The sequence below is a fragment of the Apus apus genome, chromosome 3, assembly GCF_020740795.1.
Source record: "Apus apus isolate bApuApu2 chromosome 3, bApuApu2.pri.cur, whole genome shotgun sequence".
Lineage (NCBI taxonomy): Eukaryota > Metazoa > Chordata > Aves > Apodiformes > Apodidae > Apus > Apus apus.
Window position 1 is genome coordinate 98,305,945 of NC_067284.1, and position 22,296 is coordinate 98,328,240.

The 22,296-nt window shown below is 40.0% G+C and overlaps 1 protein-coding gene across 4 annotated transcripts in view; it reads left to right on the top strand.

Moving 5' to 3' along the window:
- The first annotated feature begins 8,446 nt into the window (after window positions 1-8,446).
- SCAF8 (SR-related CTD associated factor 8) overlaps window positions 8,447-22,296 on the top strand; it is a 93,537-nt gene continuing 79,687 nt past the window's right edge. For all 4 annotated transcript variants that reach the window (XM_051615794.1, XM_051615795.1, XM_051615793.1 and 1 more), the window contains exon 1: window positions 8,447-8,792. In XM_051615794.1, coding sequence (XP_051471754.1) covers window positions 8,763-8,792 — 30 coding nt within the window. In that variant the 5' untranslated portion in view covers window positions 8,447-8,762. The remainder of the gene's footprint in view (window positions 8,793-22,296) is intronic.

Genomic DNA, 22,296 nt, shown 5'->3' on the forward strand with positions numbered 1-22,296 from the left:
AAGCATGGCAAAGAGTACCTTGTTAGCAAAAGGTATTTACTTAAAAAGGCCAGGTGGATTACAAATTGTCCTGTATCAAAGCTAAAGCAAACAGAATAGCTGGGACTATGTTGTGAAGTAGATACCAGTGTTCCTACAGAGGCAGTAGGAACTTCTGCTCTGTCTCGCACAATCTACCTGATTCCACTAGCTCAGGTGCCAGCAGCCAACGTGCTGTTCCCAATATTATTTAGTGCAGTCCTGGGTTTAATGCTCACAGGATGGTGCTTGTTGGTGTCAACCAGAATGGAAGTTTCCCTACAGCTTGTGGTTGGTCAAGCATAGTCTTGGACTGAGAAAATGTAGGATTTGCAGAAGTTTTTGTTTCTTAAAGTGAGTTGTTTTCAAAATGAATTAGCTGTTCAACTATATTGGAGGGTTTTTCCCTCCAAAGAATGGGTTACCATGGGGAAATGCAACTTTTACCTGTTTTGATGCATTGACAACAACAACAAAAAGGTTGGTCCTGTATTTTGGCTTTTAAAAAAAACAAAACACAACTTCCTTGAACTTCACAGAATGTGTGTTTTCTGGGAACAGTGTCTTCCCCGGTCTGAGAACAGAGGCTTCAAGTGAGCCAGAGAAGGAAATGAATGGTATCATGCTGGTTTAAATAGACTGTTTTGGGGACCACTCGGATCTAGAAGGAATCTTCTTGTATTTATGCTTCACAAATTTAAAAACACGACTGGGAATATTACTGCTAAACTCTACTGGATTTGAGCTAGCCAGTTCCCAAATCTTGTCATCCTCCTGAGCTGAATTCTGAATCCAGGGTACTGCATTTGGAGAGTTGAGTCGTTTAGATGCACAGGAGGAGCTAATTTACCCCTGGTGGCTGCAAGAGTTTGGGAAGTGCAGTGTTGGGACACCTGAGTAGCTGCGTGTGTGTCAGCTGAACCCAGCAGAGCTTGGTAGCTCTGATTGAGCACTGCCAGTGCTACAGTTCAGGTGGTGTTTTGCAGAGAGACACAGTACTTGTCATTTGCTCAGTTTCTCATTATCCTTCATAAGGAAGAGATATATTGAAACATGTATATACGGGTAGCTAACAAGAGTCAAGCATCAAGTTTAGAACATTAAAAGTAACTATACTAAAGTGACAAGCATTTCCCTTCCTGACTGGAGTTCACAAATAATTTTTGTTAATTACTGTCTTGCAGTAGTTGTTGTCCAAGAGATAACAAAGATGTGCAAGGAGTGTGTCTGTGAACTCGAATCTTTTGCATAGCTGAGGGATTAAGAGGTATTTCTAGAGATTATTAACCACTTTAATGGCCAAAGGATTCTGTACACACCAGAGTTGTCTGTTTCTTCCCATCAAGCTCTGTGTGTGCCACATTAACATCATCTGCTATACCAGGGAATTCTGCTTGCTCTTCTGCCTACATTTTCAAAAGAGGATACCTGCTTGACCTGCATACCCAGTGAATTGTTTAAATACCTGCTGTGCAATTTTCTTTAAGAAATGTTTCTATTTGTGAGCTTGCACAGGTAAGTCTTACTCTTGGAGGTGAAAGAAAGGGATTTGCTGACATTCCTTTGGTTTAGTTCTGATCTACTGGTCTTACAGATGGTCTAATTAGTGGCAAAAACTGGTAAGCATGTGCTCATGCCTTGCTCGAAGCCTACTGATAGTGTTATCTAAAAACATTCAAGAAGGATGATCATTTTCTCATGCAGAACTTGTGTGTTACACTTAAGGGGTCCCATTTTTAAAATTTGTTTTATCCCAACCATATATGCTTTAATTGAACTAAGCAATTTTTATTAGGGGATCTGGAGAGAAATCTGAGTGTTGCCACAAAAAGCTAACTGCTGTGGCAGGAAAATAAACACAGTTAATAGAAATACTGTCATTCTGGCATGTGCTTTCAGTAAATACATTGGAATGGGAATACAGAAGAATAAAGAAAGAATAGCTATGTGAGGTTTTTTTCTGCAAAAGTTTTAAGTAGCTAGTGAGTTTTTCCAGGATTTTCCTTATCACCCCAGGTAAGGTGATGGCCATTTAAATTTCCTTGTTCTTTTATGCTGGCTAACACCTTGTGTGTCTGCATACAATCATCTTTGGTCTGCTTGTTTCCATTCACTTTTCCAGTGCAAGGCTTTAATTCAGACTAAGCTGTTCTTTTATAAAGGCTATTTTTTGGGAAGAAAAGATATTTTCTTTATAGTTTGTGCCACCATGGACTTCTGGTGTCTCTTCTATTGCTATGTGAATTGCAAATGAGCAGAACCTCACTGTCCAAGATCTAACAGAGGAAGTAAGGGAAAGGAAATTTACTTTGCTAACTGGAATTACTGTTTAGTGAAAGGTAATGGAAGATGTAAGAATTCCATCATTTTAGGCAAAAAAAAGTGCAACCGACGTGTTTTTAATGAGTTCATAACTTGCCAGAAAAGAAACTGGAAATCAAGCTTAATAGCTAAACATGATGACAAATCTGTCAATGTGATAATAAGACATATTTCACCCCCAGAGACTTTCTTCCTCAAATGTTTTTTGTCAGTAACTGATTGGGCATTGCAGACAGGTTTAACTGGTATGAAAGAAACCTTAGCTTTTGCTTTGTTTCTGTTCCTCTACAGGTTTTGACCTTGGTAGCTACCAGAATACAGATGCATGTGGTGAGTCTGGACCAACGACTGCAGAAAAATTTGCCCAGTTCCATATATACCTATGGCTCAAAGATCTGCCTAGTGATTTTATGGTTTTGATTGTTGTATTTCATGTTATTATTTTTGATAGAAAAAGTGATCTTAAATGTTGGCTAAATTTTTGATGTAATGTCTATGTAGATATTTTTTAATGGATGTGACAGTCTAGGTCTCATTTCATAAAATCATAGAATGGCAGGGATTGGAAGGGGCCTCTGGAGATCATCTAGTCCAACCCCCCTGCTAAAGCAGGTTCGCCTAGAGCAGGCTGTACAGGATCATATCCAGGTGTTTTGAATATCTTCAAAGAAGGAGACTCCATCAACTCCCCAGGCAGCCTGTTTCAGTGCTTTAGTTACCCTCAATGTAAAGAAGTTTTTCCATGTGTTTAGATGGAACTCTCTCTTTTCCAGTTCGTGCCCATTGCCCCATGTCCTGTTGCTGGGCACCACTGAAAATAGTCTGACCCCATCCTCTTCACACCTATCCTTTAGATAATTATAAGCATTGATAAGATCTCCTCTTAGTCTTCCTTTCTCCAGGCTAAACAGGCCCAGGTCTCTAAGCCTTTCCTCATAACAGATGCTCCAGTCTCCTAATAAAGCTTGAAGCAAAATAAAAAAGCTCAACCCAGAGTTGCCCATTTTTCTATGTTATATGCTTGAGATAGTAAAGAAGAATTATGGAGAAGACTCTTAGAGTATTGTGTTCACTTTTGTTATGCTCTGTAATGAGACTGTCATAGTGGACTGGGAGAAAGAACTCTGGTTTTGCAGCCTTACTGCAGACTGGAGATTTTGTATGAGCAGGATAGGGAAAGTAACAATGTGAAGGAAAGCTCCAAAGTGCTGGTCAAGGTCTGCTCTCCTTCCTGTCAGCCTATATGTTAAAAGGAACATGAGCCAGCTGGTAAACACTTTTTCTTTTTTAAAATCAAAAGTATTATCAATCCATCTTCTCTAATGTTCCCACTTGCAGATTTTTGACCCTAGGTTTGCTTGTTGCTCTACAAATAGCACCACCCCAAATAAACCCTTTTGCTATTCGTAAGGTCTGAAATTTATTAATGAATCTTCCTTGAATTTTCCTTGAAATAACTGGTTTTGAAGTTTTACTCTTTTAGTACTGAAATTGAATTTTTCAATATTTTAGTACATATATTTTGTATATGTATCTACTGAAAAACTATTTATAATCTTCTTTGAGCTTACCTCAAGCCAAAACATGGATAACTTTGTAGCTGGAACTGCTTGAAAAATACCTATCTTTTATAGCATTTGCAAGCTGAGCTCATAAGGATATTCCATCCTTGTAGTTCTGCTGTTACATTAAAATGAGATAGGCATGCTATAATTGCTGCTGCAAAACCATTGTCTGGCCTTTATTTTAACAGCACTGTCTTGTTATGAGCAGAACTAAGCGGTGACTATGATGCCATAGGAAACAATGATCACACTATTTTGTAACTGTACATTATAATCAGGAACAGTATGGCACAAAGTTCAGTCCTCAAGATTAGAACCCCATACAGAACAAGAATGCATTGGGACACGCTTCCTGTCTGACCTTATTTTAGCGATGCTGGAAATGCCACAGTAGGTGTGTCTTGCAGTGCCAACGCAAGTGCATCAGGCTATCCAAACCTCCTACAAGCAAGCCTGTGAATTGTTCCCGAAGGTAGTTTCTAAGTCTTTCTTCTCCTTTCCTGATGAAAACATTTCCCTTTGAAATTAACACAGACTTACAGAGTGTGTATCAGAGAACAGAAGCTGGCTTGTAAATTAAAGCTTCAGTTGCCTTTGAATGTGTTTTTCCAATAAAGCAGTCCTGAGGTGATTTCTGTTGCATTGAGATCAGGGAGTCTCACACCATCATGCTAGGACATGTGTAAGATATTCAGAGTAAGTCAAGCCTGTCCAGGAGGAAACAGGTTGTAAACTGACAGGGGTTCCCAATTATCAGGCTATCATGAAAAACATGTGGTTACAAATATAAAGGTTCCAAATTTCTCTTATGGTCTCTGAAATTCACAAGTTCTTGGGGAAAAAAATAGAGCTCCTTATGAGAGCATTTGTCTGTAACAAATTCAGCAAAAGTTCAATAGAAAATTAATTTCTGTACTTTTAGTTACAAATCAAGAGCTTTTAAAATTGTTATAGTGAAAGGAGTAGCAACTGAAAATGCAAATGAAAGAGGAACATGAGGGAGAGTGAGTGAAGAAGGACAGAGGAATGTGCTAAAATTCAGTAAAAAATGTGAGCAGCTCTTTAAAAACATACTGAAAAATTAAGTAGAGACTGGCAGTGTGTATGCAGGATGATTTGTAGCTGTGCATTCAAAAGTAGTCTGAAGGGGATTATTGTGAAGAAAACAGTGGCATTTTCTTACCTGAAGGTAGAAATGGCTAGTAAGAGATCTACTTTCCTCTGTTTTGTGCATACTGGAACACCAGCTCTCCCTCCTGACACTTGCATGTGGTTTCCTTCGCTGAGAGGAAACAACAGGGTACTGCTCACTTGGATGGAGAATTTCTTAAGGACATTTGTCAGTATGACACTTGTTTGGTCTATTGAGTCTATATTTGGACTTGTCAGAAGTAGGAAAAAGGCAGGCATACTTATTTTACCTTTTCTTATGGAAAAAACCCTCACTAAACAGCAGTGTAAAGATCTAGTCAGTCCTGCTTTTCTCAGAGAATTGCAAAGCTAGATGTTTGCATCCATACAGGATGTGTGCCCCGTCATTGCAAATCCCACGTACAATTCATTGACATCTTGGAGAGCAAGGGGGATCTTATTTGCAAAATTGAGTTTCTGGTGTGAGTTTTGGCAGTTGTTCAGAGCATTGGAACTGCAGAAAGCTCTTTCTGCTCCACAACACAATGAGAAATCTCCCAGCTTTGGTATGCTATGAGAATTGGGCAAGTCATTGAGTTAGACAGTTTCATGAGGCAAGGTGGCCTTGCCCCAGAATGAGCTGATGCTTCTGCACTAACACTGTTTTGCTACTACTTCATTCGTGTGCTTGTTTAATTTAGAACATTTAGTTATAATTGGAGATGTATTACAGTATTCATTCTGTAGCCTATTTCTTATTCTTGGTTGATAGCTAGTTCCTTATTAGATAAGTGATGTATTGTGTTCCTGTGCTTCTTTCTACTGCTGGAATTACATAGAGTTGTTAAAAGGCTCTGTTACCTAAACTCTTTCAGAGGTAAATACATTTGTTTAAATGTTTATTACAGACCTACAGCAAATGGGCTAAATGTAGGGGGAGGGGAACCACTCAGTCTCAAATTCAGGCTCTGTGCTTTTGAGGTCAAGGCTTTGTGGATATATATCAAAGTGTAAATCCTACCCCTCCTTCTCTGGTTTCTCCTTTATTCACTCTTCCCCTTCCTTCACTGAAATAACATGCTTCTGGAATAAATATTCTGGAAAAGCAACTGTGTGGGAGTTTTGTGGTATACTTTGAGGCCAATTTCAAAATACTTTTTGCAGAGTTTTTTTTTGTGCACTGTGGTATTCCATCCATTTCAACAGAAAAAAACCTAGATTTGCTTCAGTTGCACCTAAAAGGAAACCTACTAGATCCTGGGGGACTGTTTGTAGCTACAGCATGTCCAAAGGAATACAAAGCCAATAGTTTTACCAGTTATTCTTGTAATACAATGAATTTCATGTAAAACCTCCACAATAATTTAAACAGAGTTGTCTCTTTATATTTTATTTACTCTTAATTCCCCCAGGAAAATAACAGAAGTGAATCAGAGGCCTTGTCCTTCCTGGTTAGCATGGTGTGCTTCTTTTACATTAACTGCTAAGGTGGGCCAGCTCTAGCAGAAGACTGCCGGAAGGTTGCACTGAGCTATGCAGTTCATGCAGTAACTGTTACTGACCTGGGAAAGGACCTCAGGAACTGTAGTCCAACCTCTGGCTCAAAGCAGTGTCAGCTGTGAACTCTGAGTGGGTTACTAAGGCCTTTATCCATGGGACCTTGGAAAGGGATGGAGACTGCACAGCTTTTCTGGGGAGCCTGTTCCACTGCTTGGCCATGTTCACAACAGGAAAGGTTTTCCTTTGGTTGTGTCAGAACCTCCTCTGCTTTAATGTAAGATCACTGCCTCTTGACTTCCTGTTGTGTACCTCTGTTAAAGAGACTTATTCAATTGTTTCAGAATTATAAAACATTTAAAGGAGCTTTATTCAGGCATTTAACTTTGTAGGTATTGGCTGCTACTGGGTACCCTCCTTACACATGGCCATCTTTTTTTCAGTCTCAGAAGACTCAGTCCTCTCATCCTGTCCTAACCGGGTATTTGCTTAAGCCTCCTGACGGCCTGATACTGCAACAACTGTTGGAGATAGGCTTTTTCTCCATGTGAGACTGCTGAAGGTAAAAAAACTTACAATTCTGTTTGAAACAACACTTAATCTTGTGTTTCAGTAAGAATGGAGCTGTAGGATCCCTGCTCTGTATCAAATGCTGGGTTTATCTTCATTTATAAGTTTGCTTGTTGAGTAGAACCTGCTTCAGTTTGGAAGTCTCTGCCTCTGGCCCATAGTAGGAGCATTCACTGTCCATGAAAAGCCCTTGTGGCTCTGGTCTGAGGGGTGCCTGTGAAGGCAGGAGGGTACAGGTACAGTCTACCCAGAGTGCAGTCTGGAGTCTTGACCAGAAGACAATGAAATGTTCTTTGGATAGGAGCCTAATTCATGCTGTCATCTCTCTGCTGTGTTGGTAGAGTTCAAAGAACCGTAGCCATGCTCTGGAAAAATAGCAGCTAAAGACAAACCCAAGGGTTCATCCTCAATGCTTCTGAGTTCCTTGAGGCTCTGCCTGACAAGGTGAGTCACACAGCAGCCTTTTTGTTTGAGGGAATGAAAATCTATGCCCTGGAAGCAAGTCTTCCCTGTTTGATGCAGCTGCTCCTGCTGGGATTTCCCAGCTGAGTGAGGGGCTGGTGCTTCAGGTGCCCTGCCTGGTGGGCACGGTGCTCAGGGATGCAGGTAGCCTCCTTTCTCTTCCTGAAGTGCATCCCGGCAAAAACTTAACCCAGGAATATGCCCTAGGTAATGAAGCAGTAATGCCTTAATGCCTGCTGCTGGATTTGGAGACATTTTGGTGTCAGATTGTCAAGTTACATTGATGTAGTAAGTGCACTCCCTGGGACTTGTGATCGATTTACAATCTTGTTGTTTTTCTCCCCTTGATAAATAACACTTCGCTACTTCCTTGTCTTTATTTTTTTAAAAAAAATTATTTTTATGCCCTTCTATGTCCCGCCGATTCTTTTTCCTGCCGTTTTTCTTCACACCTGCGCGCCGTTCCCGCTTTCCCCGGCGGGCCCTGCTGGCCGGGGCGGCTCCCGCGGGCAACCTGGAAGGAGGCGAATGGTCGCCTCCCTCCGGGGCTCCTGCCTTCAGCTAGAAACACAAAACCGGCGCGTCCCGAGAGCGTCTGGACTTGGCCCCGGCGAGGCAACATCTCGGCCCTTCACCACCCCGTTCCCGTAGCGCTTCCCGCCCCGCGGGCTCGCAGGGCCGGGGCGGGCCCCGGGCCGGGGCGGGCGCGGAGGAGGAGGAGGCGGCGACAAGGGGCGGGCGGGGCGGCCGCCATCCCGGCAGCGCCTCTGTGGCGCGGGCGGGCGCTGCCCGGCAGGGGGCGCTGTCGCCGCCTGCGCCCCTCTCGGAGCTGCGCTGCGAGGGGCCGCCGTGTGTCCGCCATATTGGCGCCCGCGCCGCAGCCGCTGCGCCTTGTTCCTCCATCTCCTGCCGCCGCGGCCGAGCGGAGCCGAGCGGGGGAGGGGACGTCGGCGTCGCCGGGCGGGAAGCGGGGCGAGGAGGCCGCGCGCTGCCAGGAGGAGACGGAAACTCGGGGAGGGGGGGGCCCGCGTATCTTCGCGCCCGCCCCCTGCGCCACCCGCCATGGCGAGAAGGCCCCGCGGCCCCTGAGCGAGGCGCACACGCACACAGAACAGAGACTAACCCCCCTCCCGGCCGCGGCCTGGCCCGGCCGCCATCAGCGGAGAGAAGCCGTCCGGCTCCCGCCTCGGCCGCGACATGGAGGCCGTGAAAGCCTTTAACAGCGAGGTGTGTAACCCCCCTCCCCGCTCCTTCCCCTCGGGATCGGGGAGCGGGCGGGGCCCCGGGGCCCCGCGCCTTCGCTGCCCCCTCCCGCTGCGCGCGCTTCGCCCGCGGGGAGGGGGCGGGAACCGGGGGCCCTGGGTGGGGGGTGCCGGGAGCGGGGGAGCGCTCCCCCCCAGCAGCCCCGGGGCCCGGGGACTTGCTCCCGGGTTGGGCGGGAGCGGGCCGTGGTCGCCGTCCCTAGGAAACGGGAAGGGGGGGAGAGGGTAATAGAGACACCCCCCCCCCCCCCCCCCATCGCACTCCTCCTTCCTCCGGCGGGCTGGGGGAGACTGAAGGGGGAAGAACAGTTCCGGCGGCGGGCTGGGGGGAGCGGGAGAAGGCCGAGGTGGAGGAGGCCTCTTCCTTGCGCCTGGCGTGCGGTGGGGCGGGTGATGCCCGGCCAACTTCACGCAGCGGCCGGAGGAGGCTGCGCCGGGCGGCGGGGGGGGTTTCCCCGATCGCCAGGCGCGGGGTCGGTGCCCTCCCTCGCGTCCCTCACCTCTTCTGCCACCTTCTTCTTCCTCGCTGGTTAAATGTGTGCGCGCACCCCGCCAGCGCACACTTTTAACACCTCGTGGAGCTGCGTTTTAAATCTGAGAATAGGAGTACAAAGGCCTGGAGACTCGTCGCTGTTTTTGAGAATTATATTCACAGTGGTCAGAAGTAGACGTTCCCTGCGTGCTACCCAGTGCTCAAGTCGTGCACCAAAGCACAGTGCTGAATGGGCTGCGGCACCCACACATACATGCTTACAGGCTCAGGTATTGATATGGCACTGGGCTTCCCTTTTGTGCCGGTAGTTAATGTTTATTTTATTGCAAGATAGTTCTTGTGGCAACTCTGCGTTATTCCTCTTCATTGCAAGAGTTTGTATCGTTTAGATCATAGACTCGTAGAATCTACTGAGTTTAGATTTTGAAGGCAATGCAAGAGCAAGGGAAATAAATACGTATTTTCTTACTAGGAAGTAACACGTCTTAAAATATCTTTTTATTTATATTAACCGTCGAAAGTATCGGCTGTGGTTACAGTGTATCCTTCTACAGACTTCTCATGTATTGCTTCTTCAAGTTGCCCTCTTGCTACCCCCACTGGGGATGTAGTAGAGTTTTAAGTCATACAATGCTGGTTTAAATGTTAATTTGATTTGCAGTGGAACAATATGCCAACCATGTTGTTTCTACAAGACACGGTAAGAGAGGTTTTTAAAATGGGCAGATACTTTACATGAGCTCAGGAGAAGGTGAACACTGTAACTCGTGAGCAGTTCTAGGTGTGCTATATGTGATACGGATTCTGTGAAATCATATTGTGGCCACTAGAAAAAAATAAAATACAAAATCTTTTCCCCTGTTTTATTATTTATTGGCTTATGTGTGGTATTGTTAAGTAAGGAAGAGGCTAGTTACAAGAACAGAACAACATAAACAGATTAGAGCTTGTTTGTTTGTTTGTTTATATGTATTAGTATGAGCTCAAGTTTTTACTTTCATATTGTGAAATGAACTCTGACTTGCTGAGCACTCAGGTATAAGTACTGTAAAATAATTAACTCTGAAGACTTAAGACAATAACTATATTGAAGAGGAGAACTTTAGAATATGCCTTAAATCTTCTAAATGCTTGAAAAACAGTAGACTTTGGGTTGTCAGAAAAGAAAATGCAGAAGATCAGGTAATAACATTTTAGTCAACTTATCTCCTACGGTATAAATAGACAGCATCTATGAATAGGCTTGTTTTTATGACTTCCCTTTCAGTTTTGTCTTAACCTGTTTCTCTGTATTTGAATGCTGGGCTATGCTGATAGAAAGAGTTTGAGGATGCTATCACTAAATCCCTGATCCTGGAAGAAAATAACATGAGGCTTGCTACCTTTGTGGAAACCTTAGTGTCGCTGCTAGCCACTCCTAATATCTCTGTACCCAGTTCAGAACTTGACTGTCCATCATTGTCTCTGGTCTAACTGACCTATACACAGTTTGCATTTTAGAACTGTGAAATGATTAATAAATATTTAGCGTGCTGAAGTGTCTGAGTCCACAGATTGTGTTATACCTAAATGCTTTTGATTAACTTAAAAAATACTAGTACTTGACTTCTGAAAATCCTTTTATTTGTTTCTGTTGTGTTCTAAAGTCATGTTATATATTCAGAAATCACATCAGAGTTCTGTTCTTGAGGTTTTTGGCTTAAATTAGATGTAAATTAAATTTAGCAGCAGATGGGATAGACAAAGTTGTACAAAAACTTTTACCATTCTTTACTTAATACAGTTTGCATTCAGTTAATAATCTTGTAACCGTTGATTTAACTTACTGGTGAAATCCAGATGACACTTTGGAAAGAACATTTCAAATACATTTAAACACTTTTCTGCAGGTTAGGTACTTCCTGGATTGGGGGTTTGTTTTTGTCTGTTTGTTTTTAAAGAAGCTGTGTTTGGATTCTGCAATGAAGCTAAAATAAAGGCAGCTCTCCATCTAGGTAGTATAGCTTACTCTAAATGTGTATGTGAGCTGAGCAGTATCTTGTATTATAACTACCGTAAATGACAGAATAGGAGTGATCAGCATAGGGTTGTCATTAATTTGATTGGAAAGAAATATCTTGGGTTTATTTGAACTCCGACTGTTGGAAGTCGTGCCAGCTGTTGTGGAAAGCTGTTGAATGTCTAGTGATGATGCATGGCATTGTCAGTGCTGTATGTAATCATATATATATAAAATTAGCCCTAACATTTAAAGTCTTGGGAAAGATAAATTTAAAGATGATAAATAATCACACTTCTAAATAAAACATGCTCAGTGTTGTTTTCATTTAATGGTTTATGTTTTACCATTTGGTTGAAACTGCTTGGCAAGTGAAAAACAGAGTGTTACACATTGGACTTAATATACCATGGATGTAACTGGCAGTGTTTTATACCACACAGCTTGTCATTAGCAACAGTTGACATAATGAAAGCTAACCATTGCAGAATCATTTTCCTCTAGGTCTCAGTACAGGCCCTGAGTGTTTTTTTCTGAAGAACACAACATCGAAATCAAGAACTTGACAGAAGAAAATAACTGAAATGTTTCGAATTCTTTATATGTTCTATAAAATGTATTTTGTGAAAAAGAAATTGAAGTGGACTAGAGGCAAGCAGGCATACCGTCACAGTTCCAGGACTCAGATGGTAATGTTTTTATTGCAGACTTATACAATTAAAAACTGGTATTTGTTATATAGTCAGCTCAGTGTTAAAGTCTTGCTGTCGGTTTCAGATCTAGCCGTTCTCACATTGGTTTCAGGTGCTGTACCTGAAGTTGGTTTTTGTGTGCTATACTCTCCAGTTCTCTTGCAATACTTGTCCTTTTTTGCAGTGGCAACCTTAGTATTTTGAAGTTTTTTTTCACTTTGTGATGTGAAGACTGTGTGCAGACAAGTGAAAAAGGAGACCAATGAATGCTTTAATTCTGAAACACTTAATTCTTTTAAAATTTATTTTGATATATGAATCTGTAGGATAAGTATAAATAGTTTTACTGTCACAGAAATGGTCGTAGGACTGGAATGTGTTTTAGGGGAAATGGAGTTCACAGATTAAGTACAATGCAAACTGGTTATTTGAAGTAATAATTTGTTTAGTCATGTTGGCTGTAAGTATTGCCATGACTTCTGTAAGTAATGAATAAGAGTAAACTTGAAAGGACATTTATTTAAGTTTTAAAGGGCAAATTAAGCTTAGATGGTTCTTTCTTTAAAAACTACAATAGCAATTCCCTGATCTAGTTGAATTAAACATAGCATTTATAGTAATTCAGTTTCCCAGACACAGGCACACATCTCTTCATGTACTGGTTGAGTCTTGCTGTCCGTTATGTTGCCCTTACTGTTTTTTGGGGGGCTTTTTGCACTCCCTTTATTTAAAAACAAAACAAAAACTATCTCATGCATGAGATGAACATTGATTGGTCAAATTGTTGAAAAATACTTGTATTTTGTAAGTTGCTGAGACTGACACCTGCAGTTTTGAACTGCAGCCATTTGGGCAGTTAGCAAAACCTACTCTAGGGCATTTTGATAGCTTAAAAAATTCTGGAAGCATACCTAGAGATTTCAGATGTAGAATGTACATTGTTGAATCCAGGGAATGATAGTTTTTAGCATCCAGTGCTATGAATTTGAGCTGAAACGTCGTGGAAAAAATACAGGCTTTTTATTTTTCAAGCAAAACAATATATTCTGATATTGGAGAGGCAGTTGTGAAAAGGGCAATTGTATAGTAAAAAAAACAAAAAAGAGTAAGACAAAGTTTCTTCCTTGGAGCCCAGGAACAAGAAAGTCATGTGTCTTCTGATTCCTTTCAGAAATGCCATGTTCGTTCGAGCATGTTTTGTATACAATTTTAATTCCTTTTGTCTGTATGATTGGGTGCTTATGTTTTCATATACAAGGGAACTGAATGGAAAACTCAGTGCCATGGAGATGTGGAATATGCTCCATCTTAAAGTGTTTCAAGGTGAGGATGCACATAGAGCACTGTAATATTAAGGTAGTGATTACAGTTTGCTTGGAGTGATGTGTATTCCTTTAGCCTTCCTCTTGTTAATCTAAATGTCTCCTAGGGAGAGAGAGTCACAATTAAAGCTTCCACAGCATTTCACTGCTGGGGTTCAGCAGTTACTAGCAATGGAGAGGGTTGTCCTTGCATAGCTAATCGTAAAGGGGAGTCACAGTGAGCTTTTGGTGTGCAGAATGGTTGTGAGTGCCACACAAGATAACATGAAGTGATACGTAAAGTGATCATTGCTCCTTTTGGATTAGCTGGTCATAATTTGTCAGTGGTAGGGACAGACTAGTCACTTAACATTTACTGGCAATACTGTTGTCTATATACTCTATTTGCACTTCCTTGTCTGTATGTCACCTTTACCATGATGTTTCTTTAGAAGGTATGTTTTAAGTGGTGGTGGGTAACATTTTCATCAACTGGAACTTCAGAAATGTGATCCTTGGAAATTACCCACATTTTAATTACTGAGCATTGGAGTATAGGTGCACAAAAGCACAAAATACTCTGGTTTAGATTACTTTATTTAAATGGCGTATTCTAAGTCACCAAGGTGGCTTTTTTTACAAAAGAATAATAATAAAAAAAAAGCTAAATTATGTTCCTCATGAAGATGCTAAATAGAGGCTAATGCTGAGTAGTTGGGGAGAGTGGGGAAAAAACATGCTGTTGGAAACGAGAAGCCAGGGCTTTTATTAGTGCAAGTAGGAATAGTAGCAGTGACATACAAGGGAACATGCAAAGGCGTGTAGGCAGCTCCCTTGCAAGATATTTTTCTTAGATTCTGCTGTATATTTCATATTGGCTGAAGCACCTGAAACATCTGCAGAGCTTTTTTCTAGCTGCTGAGAAAATGAGAAAACTTGTCTGTTTCCTCTTCTCTCTCACTGATATTTTATCAGTCTTAAAAAAGTGCAACTGCATTTCATATCCTCTGCTGTTTTGAAGGATTCTGAAACTATGATATATTTAAAGCTTTATTCTTTTTTGTTTATCTGATACCACACTTACGGTCTGGGATTTGTAAATTTTGCTGTAGCAAATTGGGATGAAAGCTTTTGGCTCACCTCTATTCCTTATTTTTCAGAAGTTGAACATATGTGTGCAAGTGGACACACATACATCTGGAAAGTTGTCTCAGTCTGCGGGGTGGATGTGAAAAAGGTCTTCAGTTTTGTTGTTTGTTTTTTTTTGCTTTATAGCAAAATACAATTATCCTCAGAGAAAAAAAACACCTTAATCTTTATAAACTGTATGAATTCCCTTAAGGTACAGCAAAATATATAATAATTTGTTAATTTCACTTTTGCTGTCAGAAACATTAAGAGCAGTATCAGTGAAATGTAAATACTTCTCTCTGTTGTGTCCCAGCAAGAGTTGAACTTTGCTGACTCTCAGCTATTTGCTTTATGTTTAAAAGGGCAGAGGGAAAGAAAGGCCTTTTCTCTCTAAGATACAGTAAATATTAAATTGATGTTCACCCGATTAAATGTCTCCCTGTGTGCTGAATAAGTATTTACAGTTTTAGTATCACATTTTCAAAGACTGATCTGACCTTAGACTTTTGCCAGCCACAGAATCTTGACTTCTCTTGATTCTGATAACCCTGAAGTTGTAACTGAGTACTATGAGCATCGATCCTGCTTGCTACTCATTTAGAGAGCAGTGAACCATTTTGTAGTTTAAAACAAATGCAATTCTGAACTCTCATGACTTCAGATGCTTTGATTTTCACCTGTTTGCTAAGACCATACTTAGGGCTACAATATTTGGAAAAGTACTTGAAATTATCTTGATTCTTATTTGAGTTTGCCATCAGCAATCTCTTTTCCTGTGGCAGTTGTTTTAGTGGAGTCTAGTAATCCAAATGGCTTTCTTACTTTTTTTCAGAATGTTTTTTTCTGTATTTGATAAAGCAAATCTTAAAATACGATCTAGACACTTCATTACTTTCATGAGGATTTTTTTTCACTTGGTAAGAGGCCCACACTTCTCTTGTCTGTGGAACTGGTCCATTATTCTACCTCTGGGCAGCCATCAAGACATTTTTCCCTAGTGCCTGATTCAGCCTGGATTAGAGCCTCTGTTCCTGGCTACAGCAACTGCTGGTGTAACTCCATTGTGAGGCCTGGGACAATGGTGCTTAATTGTTCATGTGAGTTCAGCCAGCTTGGCTTTGAATTTAATAAACAGTATTAGTCCTTGTTCCTGTATCAGAACTTTTCATTAATTTCTTGTGCATTTTTTTCCTTCAATTTCTATGCTTCTTTGGAGGTACTTTCCTGCAGGATTTCTCTGGAAGCACTGACAGCAGCAGCAGTCACCTAGGTAAATGTATTAGCTTTATTCAGCAGGTGCTTCTACACTGCGGAGTATGTGTTCTTTCAGAGAAGATGGGGATCTTCAGCTACTGCTGAGCTAGCTTTTGTCTTCATCTGTCCTTGGCAGTTGTACTAACCAGGAGACATCTTTTAGTAATAGAATTTTAAAAAGAATTGTTAAAATTTGGAGGAAGTAAGAGGAAATGAGTGCATTGCCACCATGACCCTCTGTTAGATTCATCCCCACCACGTATACGTGTTTCTTATAATAGCCTGCTCTTTGAGCTGTTACTGCTTTTGGTAAGTGAGCTACCATTTGAACAAAACATGATAGTTTTCTTCCACTTTTTTTTTTCAAGAGTTTGCCTACAGAGCTCACCTGGTTTTCCTAGCTACAGTTTTGATTCTGTGAGGTTTGTTTGTTTTAAGTTCCAAATGAGTAATATTGTATTGCTATAATTTCTTCTAGCTTTGTGATTATACAAGCAGGTAGCTGATGGGCATTTTTCTGATGCTTTGACATTCACAAATAAAATGAACATGTTTAATATAAAATACAGATGTGAAAGGTAGAACTTTACACCTTTGTTACTGAGTTTGCTGTTGATGATTTGTGAGAGTGCTCTGATTCCTGGTTACAATGAGGGCATAAAATAAGGTGTTTAAAAGCAGATGGGCAGAGCTGAAATCCAAGAGGCAGTAGTAGCAAGGAACAGTGGTTTGGAGTGGATGGTGGCTTATCAGTAAAACCATGTAGGGTAGCAACAGCTGGGAGATTGGGGACACGTATTTAGGTATTCTTGAGCTTGTTTGTTGTGAAGTTCTGTCAGTAGTATCAGTTTTGAAAGATTGGAGTAAATACTCTTTTACATACACTGATGACAGCTGCACAAGGTGTTTTATGCAAGGCAGTGAACAGCTGTCTTACATGTCTGAATTGGAATTTATAATTGATACAGCATGCCTTTTTGGGAAAGATATTTCAGAAGATACATCTTGTGTTGTCTGGCCTAGGGTTTAGTGTTTCCATATACACATCTGGAGTTGAGTGTTAAGGGCTTCCTTGGTGTTATTTTTTTTTTTGTTGTTGTTGTTTTCTGCGTTTAGTATGTATCAGTTGCATTCAAAAACTGAAGTAGAATTAATTATGCACATCCTTTGCTTTCCATTGGTCTTACTCTGTAGCTTATTTTTTCTTTAAAGAAGTACAAAATACGGTAAATTGCTACTTAAACTGTTGGTTTAAAAAAACCTTGGCTTCATGACATGACTTTATGGAGGTCTCTTGGCAGATAATTTAGGAATTAATGCCATAGATAAAAATACAATTGTGATACTTTGATTCTGATGTGATTACAGTTTTAAAAAGAGAAAAAGTCATACTTCTATATGTCTTTGGATTTTTCAGAGCTTTGAATATAATCACCAGATTGTTGGAAGCCTGTGGAAAGATCTGATCAAGCTGAATAGTGGATTTTCTATACATATTAGCCAAACTGAGCTGTTTCTTGTGGAAAGGAATAGGTTATTCTCTGAACCTGCTCTGAATTACAGCTTCAGATAACATGTTGGTCTTCATAGCTTGCTTACCAGATACTCAGAAGTAGCCACAGCTTTTTAATTTTCAGGAAAGCGAAGTAGAAAACTTCCTAGGGAAGAAGGAACATATGTATTAGTTGGAGAAATCCAAACCACTATAATCCATGAATCATGAAGTTTCTTTCGGAATGCAAGGGATTTAAAGCCATATCTAAGGAGAAAACATTCTGAAATCAGTATGATCAAGGACAGCTTTTGTTGCGGCAGAGAAAATGTGGGAGTCTTTGATTTTCATAATGTTTAGGAGGTGTCCCTGTATTTTATAGCTCACAATTGTAGAGGTGTGATTGTATTTAGACTTCTCTAAGGCATTTAACTCCATAGTGTGCCACACCTTGCCAAACCAGTGTGTTGCAACAAGAACAAAAGGCACTTCTCCAGTGTGGGCAGCCTAAAAGCTTGTGTCTGGAAACCTACAGAGACTGACACTCTGCGTGAAGCTGATTGATTTTCTTGTTGGTGATCTAGAATTAGCTATAAAATAATGATAATATGTTAATTATGGAAATTAGCCATATGGCAGGAACAATGAGAAAATTGCAGAAAGTGTACTAACCCTGTGGTATTCCCTGTTTTTTAAGTAATATGCTTTCAAAGATAATCTGAACTTTTTGATCAATCTTTCCTTTCTGTATTAGGGACTTTGGACATTGTAAAGCACTCGGTCTTGCCTAGCTATTTTATGCAGTCCATTTAGAATTTTCTAAGCATCTTGTTCCCACACAGTAAACATCCTAAGTTCTTATGAAGAGAAAAATGGGAATTGTATTTTATGACTTCCAAAGGGCCAGGAGCAAGTGAATTATGTTCTAGGCGCTATTCCATGCAACTACAAAACAAATGTTTAGTTCAGTTTTCAGGATATTAGAGTTGAATCCAGGTGTTTTCTTTAAAATCCAATTTTACATTCATAGTCTATTTGTATAAAGCAGGGTGTACCAACAGAACTTTATTTGAAAGCACTAATGGAGACGGTTTAGATGAAGTTGTAAATAGGCGATAATATGCCTTTTTGTTCAAATATATGAAAATTAAAATGGAATTTTGTCACTCCCTCTCAAATTGTTCAGGTTCAGTAAATCTGAAAGTTATAATTGTGCTTCCTCAAAATGAAGGAGGTAGGAGAAGGACTGAGGAAAGCCAGTGATGATAACACCTGACTTCTTCATGCACTGAAATTTGATGGGCTGGAGAGGCTGCTGTATTACTGTTGCATCTCATTTAACTTAATTACTTATACACTCAAGGTGAATATTCAAAAGTCCTCTTTAAATGTAAACATGTAAAGGGTTGTGTATAATACAACTGACATATAGAGGGTTTTTCATGTGAGTGTTCTATGGTTGCTTTTATGTATTTTATAAGTCAATTAAGTGCAACAGTAAAAGGACAACACTGGAATGTCGAGCATATTCACTATTATGTAATGTTTGTTAATTTAAACCACATGTCATGCACTTGAAGCGTTTGAAAACAGTTGTAGTAAGAAAGTTGCCATTGAGATGCAACTTTCTCTTGTTCTGAGATTTTTTTTCATGTTGGATTTCAGCAAGTCGTATTGTCTTGGTTGATTACTGGAAGAACTTTTCATAGTTCTCCCTCCAAACTGAAATACCTGATGCAGAATGGAACTTCTGCCATTCTGGGCATGCAGCACACATATCTTTGGTATATATTTTAACATTTCTGTATAATGCAAAGAGCAACAGTGTGCTAATAACAGTTCTCACTTGTAGGTCCTAGTCAGCAGCAAGGAAAAGTCTTAAATTTCAGGAAATTTTGTGAAATGCAACATAATAGGAATACGTTGATTCTACCTTTTTTTTTTTTTTTTTTTTTAAATAGCAATAGCTGACAATACTTTTTTCTTGTTCTTTGCAGTGTGGTGATATAAAAATTTGGTAAGCAATTTGGTGACTATTTCTGTGTTTATGATTAGATATGATGTATCTTAATGCTATTGAAAGGTGAAAGAAATTAACCTAAATTGCTAAGGGAATATGTATTAAGCTTAATTTGTAAGTATTTATTTTGTCTCTTGCACATTGACATTGCAGACATTTATTATTATTTTGTACACTGTCTGGTTAGTGTTGTGTCCTGGTAGCAGCCAGACAAAACTGCAAAAATACTTGTTGAGATACGTGTAGTTGATATCCCTGTCACCCCATCTGGCCATAAGCTTATACTTACGAGATTGGTCTGAGTCCTAAAGTATCAGTATAAAAATGTTTATCCCCTTAGCTGCTGAAACAGGAATTAATCTATATGAATTATGTTTCTTTGGATCACATTAGACCAGAGGTGTTCATAGCTTTCCAGCCTTCTAGTGGCAAAATTAGTCTTATATGAAATACTATTTCCTAGCCACTCTTGTGTTTTGAAGATGTGGCCAGAGATGTGAAAAAAGGATATGTTACTTCTGAAGCTGTATTTAAATGAAGTTAGTACTTTCTTCTAATTTTATGCACAATTTTGGTAGGGAAAAAGCTGGTTGTCTTGCCTGTTGAATAAGAGTTGTGAAAGATCATGGAATTAAGTGCTGGGCTTTTTAGAATTGTTGTATGCCATTGCCTTCCATGGAGATGTAGTAACTGGGCTGTTCACAGAGGATGTAGTTCATGTGCATACTTGAGAAACATTAAACTGTAGCTTAGCACTGTGTGGTATATTGCCTTCTAAATTACAGCTGTTTGCGATGGAGTTCACTTTTTGCAGATATTTACAATAGAATTAACTTTTAAAGCATTTTCTGAGTTGCACTCCTAATTAAAAAGATCTTGGTTGTGTTAGTGAAAAATCAAAATTTGAAATATGCTGATGAATTCCCAGACTTTCAGTAATCCTCTTCAAGACCACAGAATTAAAGAAAAAATACAGAGCAGAAATTTAATACTTTATCAATAGCATCTACCTGATTTTTTTCCTTTCTCCCCGTTCTCAATGTAGAAGTTATATAGCTCATTAAGTCTTTGAGCAAGCACATATTTTTCCCCAAAGTTTGGAAACAGTACTTAGTTTATTTAAAATTGTGCTAGGGAAGGGGAGTATTAATAATGCTGTTAAGCCTAACTTTTGTGTACACTGGAATATTGCCTTTTATGTAGTTTCTTGGCTCTCAGTATCATTGCTTTTTGCAGTACAAATCATTACATTATTTTATCAAATATAGGAAAATAAAAAATTGGGACTGTAATTGTCTTAATTTTTCAGCCTGGTCTTTTCCTGGATAAGATACGTCAATGTACATTTCTATAGTAAATATATGTAACTTGATGCATTTGGAACTTGTTAATTCTGAAGAAGGTGCGTGAGGAAATGACACCTCGCCGTTGTCCAACAAATCCGCACAAAATCCATGTGGGGACAATATCCCATCTACTTCCCTATAATATTGATTGACTTCCATGTGGATAGTGGTATTGAAGAAATGCTTGGTTTGGGATATGATACAAAACAATTACTCTTAAGGCTTTTTCTTTTCTTTTTTGTAACCAAGGTAAGAACAGAAAACATACTTTTTTACCTTGCTGTTGCACAAAGGAGAAGTAAGGAGAGAAAAAGCGCACGAGAAAAAAACTGAAGAAAGAGGAGGTAAAAATAAGCTAACAAGAGGATAGAAATAAAACTTATTTAAAAAGAGGGAACCAGAAAGGGAGAGAGATGAGCAGTCCTGATAGTAACCATCACTTCTGGGTGAAGTGGCTGCTCTGTGATTAAGACAGGGAGTTTGGAACAATTTAAAGGTCTCTGTTATCAAACTTCCTGCTCTTCTCAGACGCTTGAAATGGCAGAGCTGACTAGGGCTGGGTTAAGTTTGACAAGAACATCCCAAGACTTGGTAAGGCTTTGGATGATGAGGGTAAATTAAAAAGGAAGTGCATATGCAATTTCAGGTAATTCTGGAGGAACTGGAAAAGGAATCTGATATCTATTTGATATCTACATGGTGAGAGGGTCGTCTTCTCACCAGGGAATTCTGAGTCAGAATCACATGAGCACACCTGAGACTCTGTGTCTCAAGTCCTCCACTGAGAACTTACCAACTTTTTTCCTGGTAATCAATAGACTTTGATAACAGTATAAGCTGCCACACTGGCGTTTTTCACCTTGCTGTGCTAGTGAGTCGTGCTGATTGATGTTTTGTTGCGACACAAGGCTAAATTGGAGGAGTGAAGCACAATTGGATATCCATGCTTTTTGAGTCATTATTTCTAGGTGATTTGGTTAGCTGCTCTACATCCTACTAGAGAGACATGGGGAGGAATTATTAATAGTATGGAGAAGTGATGCATGTTTGACCCTCTCTGCCTCACTGTTACGTTTCTGTACATTTTAGTTAGGATAAGAAATTATAAATTAGCAAAATTTATTTTTACAATTTAGATAGTAATGAGGTTTAGCCTTACAAAAACAAAACAAAAATCCACCCTTGAAATTACCTGTTAGTTTGGTAATCTTGAAGGTTTTCAGTGCTATCTAATAAGCGGTAGGTGGCATCTGATTCTTACTTTCCAAGATCATTATCCTGGGAGTTGCTTTCATTGAGACAGATTAGGCTTTGGTGATTAAGAGTATCTTTGTGGACTCATTTTGTCTCTGAAGTGCCGTTCAGATTCCAGTCTTCCCTCTAAAGGTTTTCTGTGATTTATATTCAGTGTTTAATCAAACATGGATACTTCTATCCAAGGTTTATTGATTCTCACCCACCTAATTATCAAAATGGGGGTGTGTGTAGGGCATGGCTGCATGGAATTGTCATACAGGAAAACAGTAAAAAAAACTTCCTCCCATACAAGTGCACTGCACATTGATCTGGTGTTCTTTTTAGATATAAATGGATTGGGAAGATTAGTGTTCACTTGTAGTTTCCAGTATTGTTTGTTTGGAGCTGAGCATGGTTGGTTATCTAAAATACTTGAGATAGGCAGTTTAAGAGTCTTGTCCACAGCTTTCTAGAATAAATTGTCAGTACATTACATTTTGATTGA